The sequence below is a fragment of the Choristoneura fumiferana genome, chromosome 7, assembly GCF_025370935.1.
Source record: "Choristoneura fumiferana chromosome 7, NRCan_CFum_1, whole genome shotgun sequence".
NCBI classification, from domain to species: Eukaryota; Metazoa; Arthropoda; class Insecta; order Lepidoptera; family Tortricidae; genus Choristoneura; species Choristoneura fumiferana.
Window position 1 is genome coordinate 7,686,072 of NC_133478.1, and position 11,323 is coordinate 7,697,394.

General features: G+C 37.9%; 1 protein-coding gene across 1 annotated transcript; it reads left to right on the top strand.

The window, feature by feature from the left end:
• Positions 1-625: 625 nt before the first annotated feature.
• Positions 626-11,291, top strand: LOC141429627 (nonsense-mediated mRNA decay factor SMG9). The gene is made up of 8 exons (XM_074090037.1): positions 626-1,180; positions 1,250-1,481; positions 1,917-2,051; positions 3,099-3,368; positions 4,621-4,837; positions 6,041-6,214; positions 8,670-8,836; positions 10,907-11,291. Exons 1-8 carry the CDS (start codon positions 1,145-1,147, stop codon positions 11,107-11,109), a joined length of 1,434 nt encoding a protein of 477 aa, XP_073946138.1. The 5' UTR covers positions 626-1,144; the 3' UTR covers positions 11,110-11,291.
• Positions 11,292-11,323: the final 32 nt, after the last annotated feature.

Here is an 11,323-nt window from a genome sequence, read left to right on the forward strand (position 1 = left end):
ACATATAGGGGTATAGTACCCATAATGCTTTTTATACAAGTACCTATTGAATTTTCGCTGTATCTTTTCTATCATAGAGTTGTATTTTTTCTCGAATGGGTCTCATACTCGTACTACGGAGTTGTACTCTAACTTGCTACGAACAAAGGCATATTAGAGGGTTACCACAACTATAGGGTTTTGGAATTGAGCCGATGTTCTCGTTATAAAACCCAAAGACTTACTTGCTCCTTTACAAGTCGAAATTATATGTTCATGGTAGTCCAGCCTGGAATCAAGAGTAAGACCCAAGTCTCGAATACCCTGAAAACGGACCATCTGAGTATGATTCAGACAATATGTGGCTTGAACTTGCTTTGGGGATCGTGAAAAGAGATGTTGTTGTTTTTTAGAAAAATATGGCGCTGTCCATTGGAGGACAATATTGCCAGTGTCTAGTAGATTTTGCCGTTGTACGGTAAAAAGATTCTAGAAAACGAAATATGCACGTAATGGTGGATGAAATTTTCCAAGCCAAAATTCATATTGTTACAATTCAATTCATCATGCCGTCCCGCTAACTCTTACATTATCTATACGAGAGTGAGAGTGTGATAATAGCCTCCTTGCGTCTTTATAAGAAAACTTGTAAATATCTTATTGTCCATGGTGTCTGACATTGTCTGTCGCTATGTCATTCTATCAACAACTATGTTTCTTTACCATGTCCTATTTTATTATTGAATAAAGCCAATATTCTATTTGGTCTTGTCTAAACTTGTATCAGAGAGGGACGGTACGATACGAACTTCGAGTTTCGAGTTTCGTAGTAGCCCTTCTGTTTTTCATGAAACGTCCGGCGTCCATAGAAGCTTATGTCAGTATTTATTTCCTCTAAGTGTCAGTTTCTATGGGCGTATACACGAAAAACAGAGTTGGTATTTCCATATCCGTATTATCCGGGCCGGGAAAGAGTGTCACTCTTGTGTCAGTCAGCCATGTGTCACCCCCCCCACCACAGTGTCACCCGGGGTTTACTTTGATAAATACCTTGTTTTGTTATAAAATAATAAAATTGTTCATTAATTAATTACAAGTTTTGTCAAACCAACATTAATTACGCATAGTAACCTCTAATAAAAAAAACTTGTAATTAAAGAGAGCTATGGCTGATAAGAAAAAGAAGATTTTTCTCTCAAAGGTATGATAATTAAATTATTTCCCCTGTGGTTTGTCAATTGCCATGTTTATCACTTCTTTCTCAATCCAGGAGTCCAGTACGCCAAGGAGGCCAGTTATATTAAAATCTGACCGGGATACTACAAAAGAGCAACCTAAAGAGAAGGAAAGAGAGAAACCACCAACAATCATTTTGAAGACTCGTGAGCAGAGTGCTCCCAAGGAAGAAAGGCCACTCAGCCCGAACGTTCAGCCTTCAGAAGCAGAGGGTCCACAGCCTTCTAAGATCGCCCATAATGAGAACAAGGAAAAGAAAACTATAGGTAAGTCTAGTTGCATTAATAAGACCAAATGTCACATTGTCCTACACAACACGCTTGAACAATCGCTTTCATAACTTCTTTCCATCAAATGGTATATATATATGAGAATAGAAAAAGATGATGAATTTGATGGTGAGTGCCCGTGACTTAGATAATACAGCAATGCAGATGTGTTTCAACAAAGTTTTGCAGTAGGTACCAACATTTAACCCATTACATGTGTATGCCTCTCTCATAGAGATTTGTTCACGAAAAATGTCCTTATACAAACAAGGAATCTTTATGTTCTCTGAGGCTTTATGGTGGCCCAAAAAAGTTAGGGACTACTGTGTAGTCCTCAGGACACATGATGGGTTAAATACTGCATAAAAATATAATAAATAACAATCTAATAATACAATGTGTTATGTACTTATAAGTTTAAAAAAATTGCAGAGCAGAAACCAAGCCCTCCGCTGAAACTTATGACGGAGCCTGTGAAACTCTTGGATGAAAATCTAGAATTTAACAGTGCAGCACTTGAGTTCCTTCAAGACTCCAGTATCAATTATTTGGTTGTTGGAATTATGGGTAAATATTTTTGTATTTGTAGAAAAGAATGTACAGTCAAAACTGTTTTTAGCAACCAGGGCCCAATAGCATAACAAATTACAAGCACCACCTGGCACCACCGTGTGTTGTGGTGATCTCTTACCATCAGGAGACCCACATGCTGATTTGCCATCCAGTCAAATAAAAAATAAAAAAAGCAAATAGTATTAGTGAATTTCAATGCAAAATCGGTAATACTATTAGCTTGTAATTTATTATGCAATTGGGCCATGGTTAAATGACTATGGATAGTGTGGATTTAACATAACAACCAAGAAAAAAGTCTGAACACAATTTTATATACCAACCATGTTTAACAACCAAATGTTGCTGTCCCCTTGAATTTGTTTTAAATGGTTTTGACTGTATTATGTATGTTACAATTACAGTTTTTTTTTTTCTTTAATTTTATATAAACAAGTGGTACAAGTGAGTGGAAAATTATGAGCAACTATTGAAAACCCCTTAGGGGTTTATGTAATAGCTGGCGAGTCATTGCGTTATATGAGGTAATTAATGCAAACCAGTCAATTGCAAGTTAAATTTGTACACTAAGGGTTCTGTACAAATTTTACATACTCATCAACCCATGTTAAAATAGAAATGGTCTTAGGTATTTATAAAAATACAGAGTCAGCAGAACCCTGCTTCTAAGCAAAATGTATGCAGTGTAGTCATTTTAATATTGGTTGGTTGAGACCTTCCTTAATTTTAATTTTATTTTTTGTAGCATTATATGATGTGACAGACGGCAATTTACTATTAGACTCATGCTAATTCATTATGTATAATCTCCCATACTTGTTTGTTATCCCGAGGCCGTATTGCCTAAAGTTTCTCATGCTCGCGATCGCAATCAAATAACGGATTTCTCATACAAAAACTGTCATTTGATTTCAATTGCAAGCGTCAGAAACGTTAGGCAATACCGCCTCTGGTGCATAAATATTCAAGTTTCCTTTGTAATTTTAAAGGCAATAGAATCAATATGATGCATAGAATATTATCTATGATTTCTTTCCACAGGTACGCAAGGTGTCGGAAAATCAATGATATTAAATTTAATTGCCCAGAACACTCCCATACCAGACTTGTGTGCACAGATTCTTAATTCACATGAATTGTCCCATCTTAACTTTGACGTGAACGAAGTGGGTGCACTAGAAAACCAAATCGAAGCATTGAATTTTGTTGAAGCACCGGAAACCAAAATGAATGCAAAGACTGAAAACAGTTTCTTCAAATTCAAAATGCAGGATATAGAGCAGATTGAGAGAGGTGTACACTGCACCAAAGGTAAATTTAATGCTTAAACATTATGTATGACATTATTTGCATATACTCATATGTATACTAGGTTTTTTAATGACATCATAATCATAGCATAGAGCATGAACAGATAAAGGGTACTGTATTCTTTATGATCCTGCTGAATTCTAACACACCTAGCCACCTTGGCCTGACTGACCTGACTGTATGCTAATTGTTAGGGTTGCTGAGTTCCAAATTCATTGTTTAATTATTGTATCCTCAAGGATTAATGTTATTGCCTGCGCAAAGTTTACATGACATCGGTGACCTGATTGGGGTTGGGGTATAGCAAAAGGGGCCCGATTATAGGACAGAAAATTTTTGAGCAACAATTTTTTTTTGCATTTTTGCTAGTTTTTCTATTTAAAATTTAAAGAAAACATTAAAATAAGCATCTTTTATTGATAGAAGTTTTTTTTAAAACTAGACCGTTTTGGAACTAGAGCGATCTGAAATCTGAAGTTGCAAGTTCGGCCATAGGATTACTAAGGAGCCAGACACTTAGAAAACTCGGTTTAGGTTAGGTTAGTGTGTCATCCTGCCCGAAGGGCATAACCGCGGGGGCTTCGTCGAGCCTGTCACGGAAATTACTATCAACAAAAAACGTAGGTAAGGTCCGAACTCGCAACTTCAAATCGCTCTAATTCCTAAACGTTCAAGTTTATAAAAAAAAATATACTAGTAAAAGATGCTTATTTTAATGTTTTCTTTAAAGTTAAAAAAAACGAGCAAAAATGCTAAAAAAATATTTTGCTCGAAAATTTTGTCCTAAAATCGGGCCCCTTTTGCTGTACTGACCCTTGGTGACAATCAGGATACAGAATATTTACAATCAAGAACCATCCACTATCCATCCTAATAAAGAATTGTAATTGACTAGGTAATATTAGTAAAGTCATACTCATAAGTTTCTATAAATTTGCATGTCCAAATTCTGGCGAGATGTGGTGATCCTAACAAAGTTGTTCCACCTAATTGTTCCACTTTCCTTTCCAGTAAGACAAAAACTGATGACACTTTCGTGTAATTGTAAACTTGGGGAGTGTATAATACCTAGTAAAAAAATAAATAAAGGGCACTTGAATTTGATCGGAAAAATGAAATCAAAAATATTAATATATAATGATTGTTAGCCAAGTCTCAAGCAAATAAATTTAATTTAATTTCCATTTGAATACAGTTCACAGATGCTCAGACAACCTCATTAAACATAAAACCTGAACTATAATAATTCCAGGTATAGACATGTATGTAACCACAGACCGAGTCATCCTCTTAGACTGCCAGGCATTATGGTCACCGTCGCTGATTGAGGAATCCAGTATCAACCCAGTGACAGCCCGAAGCGCCAATGTTGTCACTGTGGACTGTCTCCAGATAGCGTCATACTTGATGGCGATATGCCACGTACTTATAGCGGTTCAGGATTGGTTTACAGATTATAACTTCTTGAGGTGAGTTTGATGCTGTCCTGAGCATTGTAAAGCGCTCGGTTGTTTTATCCGACAAACGCTGCGTTAAACGCAATGCGTTTGACGCACATCAACTTTGTATCAGATAATCTAATTACCAAACATGAGCTTGCCGCTGCGCTCACCGCGTAAGACAATATCTTATCTGATGCAAAATTGATGTGCGTCTAACGCAGCGTTTATAGCGCGAGCGCTTTAAGGATGTACAGTGGCTGTACTAGATCTAGATTACAAATGCTTCTTTTTTAGGGTTCCCTACCTCAGTCGGCAAAAACGGAACCGTTATAGGATCACTTTGTTGTCCCTGTCTGCCTGCTTGTCCGTCCTTTTATCTGTCAAGACCCATTTTTTTATCAGGAATGTGTGGAGGGATCATGCTGGAATTCTGTCTCGGTTGCCCTTGGAGCAGTGAAAAAATCAAACTTCAAGTCAACAAAATCAAAAGATACAACGATTACAATTGGTGTATCCGTACAAATTGCCGAGGAATCAAAACCTATAGAGTAATTCCAGTTTTCATAGAAACATGAAATTTGGTGTGAAGGTACAAACAAGATTCAGTCAAGATTGGTTTTTGGTGTCTTTTTGTATTTTTTATTTCAACTCCAAATTTTGTAAGTATATTTCATAAAACTTTATTTAGTTAAAAACAAACATAATAAAACATAATTCAACTATAAATTTTGTTAATTTTACGGTCATCACGTAAAATCCATATCGAAAATACAAACTGAAACATAGATGCACAGAAAAACTAAAAAAGAGACCAACGCTGGGAATCGAACCCAGATCCTGGGCCTTTTTCAAATACCTAAAAACATATGCATAGACCTGCGCAACACTACACAAATTGGTCTAAACGAAGCTTAAGTCTACAGTATAATATGCTCCTTCCTGGTTCTGCCTTTTTGCAGAATTATTGTTTGCCAAATGTTTCATTTGCCAACTGTTTCATTTCCCAACTGTTTTATTTCCCAGTCTCAATTTTCTGCGAAATCTAAAAAAAATCTCAGTGTATTTTCTTACGCTTTTATAGAACACAGTAAGTTAGGTTAGGTTTGTTTTATGAAAGTTCCGAAAAACCATGATTTTATAGAAAATCGTGAGTTGGGAAATGAAACAGTTTGGCAAGTGAAATAGTTGGGAATCATGAGTTGGGAAAAGGCAAAGAACCGCTTCTTCCAGGTACATACAAACGGCGGAGATGCTCAAGCCGTCATTCTCAGCTTCTAGTGCAACCAGTGCCGAGACAGAGGCGGCGGTCGGCGAAAGCCATCCGCATCTCTTACTCCTGCATAACCGCTGCCAATTGGAAGATTATACTCCCGAAGCAATTAAAACCATGCAGGACTTGTATAGGTTAGTTAGAGAAAAGTACAAAATAATAAAATACCAGAGTCGGTCTCGGTTGCTAATTGTTTTGTGTTCCCACTAGTTCCATTGACAGTACTATTATAGTACTGTCAATGGAACTAGTGGGAACACACTGGTCCATTGGGTCCCGGCGCACACAAACTAATGAGGGCTATCGCGAATGAATTCGCCGCTAGAGGCGCTAGTGTAGCGTGAGGTCTCCGAAATGTCAAATCTCATAGCTTTTGGGTGAGCTACGCGGGTTTATTTATAACTAGATGAAAACCCGGCTTCGCTCGGGTAAAATGAAGACTCATAATGTTGTCTGTTTTTTTTTTGCCAGTGTAAAGACTGTCGTACTTATCGAAAAATCTGACGTATATTCCCAGCCTTAATATTATCACAAACGTACTTTCACAGCTAACCTACGTATCGGTATTTCACGTAGATATTTCTCCTAAATCTTATTTGCCCAAATAACTATGATGTCTCCGTCTCATAATCAACCCATATACGGTACGATTCGTCGATTTTCATCAGATCTATCGTACAGACGAATTTCATCAGATCTATCGTACAGACGAATCGTACCGAGTGTGGGGCCTTTAACCCTTTAGTGGGTAACGGCAAGATATTTGCCGTCATACGACTCAGATATTTTATTTTTTTTCTCAATGAACGTGTTGTTAGTTAATATAACTTTTGGTTCGCATAAGAGAACATACTCGTACCAATTTACGAAAAAAAGAATAGCAGATAAACGTTATTCCAACCCATGTTAAATGATGATTCTTAGGCCTGAACTTAGATTTTTAACTATTCCTTACAATTGAACAAAAATGTTTGTAAATAAAATTTTGTTTGCTGGATTTATCCGATAGTCACAATTCTCTACTTTCAGAGACAAGATTGGCGATATAAAGTTTAAAGAAAAAAAATCTGTTATTTGATAATTTTAAAAAATGAAGACGGCAATATATTTGCCACTATCCGTTAAGTGTCTGGTGTTTATTAAAGGAAAGGGTGGGTTAGGCTACAATTGTTATTGATTTATATATGGAGCAATAGCTTAATTCAATACTTCAAATTTGCCTTTTACCTTTATTCAGTTTTAAGTTAAATAAAGGTTTTAATTATTTCTTATCATCTATTGGTTTTTAATTTATTTATTTTAGATACGTCGTGCCACCCGTAGTTCCCCCGGCAAACTGACATGACGGTCTTGTCACTTAATGCCCTTGGCTGATAGCGGCAAACATATTGCCGTCTCATAATTCGGAAACCCTGCAATAATATATACATTTCTCTTTCTCAAAAATCATAAAAAAAAATCATTCATGCTGTGCGTATCGTTAAAGTTCTCGATTCATTGCTTTAAAAAAAATAATGGTCAAAGGGTTAAGAGGTCACAATGGAGAACGAAATACGAACCTGTGACACGTGATGAAGTGACACTAACGCCACTTTGATGACTTTGACATGTTTACTTCGCAACGCCATTATATACTTAGTAATTTATTCAAGTTTATATTGAAAATACTCGATAATCCGAATTTTCCGCCTACAAGTTGTCGACTCGGATTGACTAATTTTTTTACGCTCTTCAATTTGATGTGCATTTCGTTCGAGTCTACTGTACCCCTTGACGAAATTATTAATATAGATTAGGTTTTTTTTGTGAATATTTCTCAGGAATATTTGCATTACCTGAAATTAATTATGGCAATTATGCGTTACGGGGCAATGAATGTCTGTGTTTTGAGACAGTTTTGTCTTTTGGAAACTTTTGTCCTCCCTTTTATTCCTAATAAAACGGGACTAAGCAACACTGTGGTTGCTGGATATTTTTATGGCACGGTTTTAAGGGGTTTTAAATATGATTTTAATCTAAACTTTGTTTTAACGCCCGTAATAACAGACTCTGAAAGCCACACTTAAAAACCTCACGCAACAGTGCGCCATCTAGTGAGACAAAAAACGATAGCCCTCATTAACACAGTACAAAAGCGCCTGGTTGACACTACTGGAGACAAAAAAGCTGACAGCTAACTCACTCAACAAATTGGCATTGCTATTCAACTAGGAGGGGGGTGACACTATTTACCGGCACGGATAATACCGACATGGAAATACCGACCCGGTGCTACCAGCCTATGCTATAGCTATGCATGCAGCCTGATGGGCACCATGCCATGGGACATTTTTAGCTTTAATTTAGTGTTAAGTTTTACTATATCTTGTAATAAAAAAAAGTTTAGGGAAGGTTCGATATAAAAAAGGACAATGATTTTTTTTTCACAATTTTAAGAAAAGCACTTTTTAGCACAGCTCGGCCGGATGGAACTGTGATTACCGGACTCTTATAAACGGCCTTGCTAGCGCTCGTACCTCTACTTTCTCGTCCGGGGGCCGCCTACGTGTCGGCTTCTACAATAATGTACTGTTCTTTAATATTTTTCAGGAAAGCCTTCCAAAAGTCCAGCTTGCAGCTAAACTCGGGCATGTATATGTACAGTGACTCGAATAAGAACGGTCTGACGGCGGACGGAGCGTGCGCGGGGTGCGACGCACGCGCGTGCGGCGCGCCACTCAATCTACTGCTGCTGCCTGAGATACATGAAGACTATGGTGATTTTTTTTAAACCTATTAAGGCTGCGTTTCAACCAGAGATGTGCGAGAATGTGTTGCCAGGAATGTGTTTTTGAACCAATAGAAACGCTTCATTTACCTAGCCTCGCTCCGATCAGCTGTTTCCACCGGAGCGGTGATTTGCGGCGATAGGTAAATGAACTGTTTCTATTGGTTCATGAAAAACGCATTCCTCGCAACACACATCCTGGTGAAAACGCAGCCTTAGACTCAGTTTCATTGGTCAATAACACGGTCGATATACAGAGTGCAGTGTCTCCCCGCAGGCGATTAGTGACTCAGTTTCATTGGTCGATAACTTGGTCGGTATACAGCGTGCGGTGCCTCCCCGCAGGCGGTAGGTATAATGACTAGTGAAATTCATACGTCGTTAACTCGGTCGATATACAGCTTGCGGTGGCTCCCCGCAGGCCGTATAATGACTAGTGAAACTCATAAGTTGTTAACTCGGTCGACATTCAGCGTGCGGTGACTCCTCGCAGGCGGTATAATGACTAGTGAAACTCATAAGTCGTTAACTAGATCGACATTCAGCATGCGGTCACTCCTCGCAGGCAGTATAATGACTAGTGAAACTCATAAGTCGTTAACTCGGTCAACATTCAGCGTGCGGTGTCTCCCCGCAGGCCGTACCTATAATGACTAGTGAAACTCATAAGTCGTTAACTAGATCGACATTCAGCATGCGGTCACTCCTCGCAGGCAGTATAATGACTAGTGAAACTCATAAGTCGTTAACTAGATCGACATTCAGCATGCGGTCACTCCTCGCAGGCAGTATAATGACTAGTGAAACTCATAAGTCGTTAACTCGGTCAACATTCAGCGTGCGGTGTCTCCCCGCAGGCAGTATAATGACTAGTGAATTCATAAGGCATTAACTCGGTCGACACACAAGCGTGCGGTGACTCTTCGCAGGTGGAATAGCGACTATTGGAACCCGAATGCAGGTCCTATGGAATGCGTTATGGAAATCTCCCGCACCCCGTATTAGGGCTCTATCGACCAATGAAACTGAGCCTTTATGGTGCACTGCTGAGCAAAGACTTAGGGGCTGTTTTACCTACCATTGACGGTTAAATGTGAAGCCGTCTCTATTTGTTTTGTTCGAATAGACGGAGACGGCATCACATTTAACCGTCAGTTAACACTAATCAATGGATGGTGAAACAGCCCCTTACCCTTATTTCTGTCACCCATAAAGTTATTTGTCTACAGCAAGAGAGCAAAGTCGTTTTTTGGTGCGAGTGTTGATTTTGAATCCCGAGTAAGCGAAGGATTCTAGGTTAGAATCATGATATCAGCGAGGGATTTCAAACACACGAGATGCAAAAAAACTTTGGTCTCTTGTGACACATACAACTTTTCACCTGAGCAGCGAGAACATTTAAATTATAGGTTAAAATAAAACGACATATATTTAGAAGACAAAAAATATCTAAAACTTTAAAATATAATCCGATTGTTAAGAAATAAATATAGTACCTACTTACTTAATCATATTTAAAACTTTTTCTCGAAAATGATTCATACAGTCGCCATTACATCTTTAAAAAGTCACTTAAGAATGCCAGACAACGATCAAAACTCTCCGGTAAGTAGACAGGTTTTGAATATGGAACGAAAAAGTATCCAGTATAAAAATAAACCTTTAAATAGGATTTTATTACGATTTATATTGTTTGAAACATGAATATAAATAGATTACTTTCAAATTCATTCAATTTAACAAATATATATATATCCAACTTTAAGAGATAGGCAGTATACGGAACGAATTTATTAAAAAAAAAACAAGAGCAGCGGCTTTCGTACAACGAGGTTGCATACTTTATTTAAAAAGTGGGAAAATTTTAACATTTCGGAAATATCTAGCCGTGGTATCTCGTCTCGGCCGTGGCTAGGAGATACCTACTAATTAACATTTGACCGTCGATCATTTCGGCTGTTTATGCATTCTTTTGTTATCTGAAATAGTTATTTACTTATCAGCTTGACTGATTTCATATCGATATGGATCTGTCTTGAACATTATTGTTTTGTTTCAGACAATCGTGAAATCTACCGCGGGCATCCGACATTTGAACAGTTAGCAAACCGTCTCCGATGGATGGTTCTAGGAGTCAACAGGCACTCAATCACTAATGTCCCTAACTTATCCGAGCGCGCGTGGTTCCAATACTGCAGCAAAGCCTGGGAAACCATACGAAAATGCACATTCTTCATGGAATATGAACGGTTCCTACCGTGATTCGACAACGGGTACCTCATAGGACTTAAATCAGACACCTGCTGGTAAAGATAAAACGTAGGTGCTTGAGCCTAAAATGACAATGGCGATTCGAAGTAAACAATTTATTGTGAGCTACGGGGTAATATATTGTTACAAATGTATGGTTGCTTGTTGGACCCAATAAACATATTTTAAACGCATTTGTGTCATTCATATATATGAGTTGTATAAC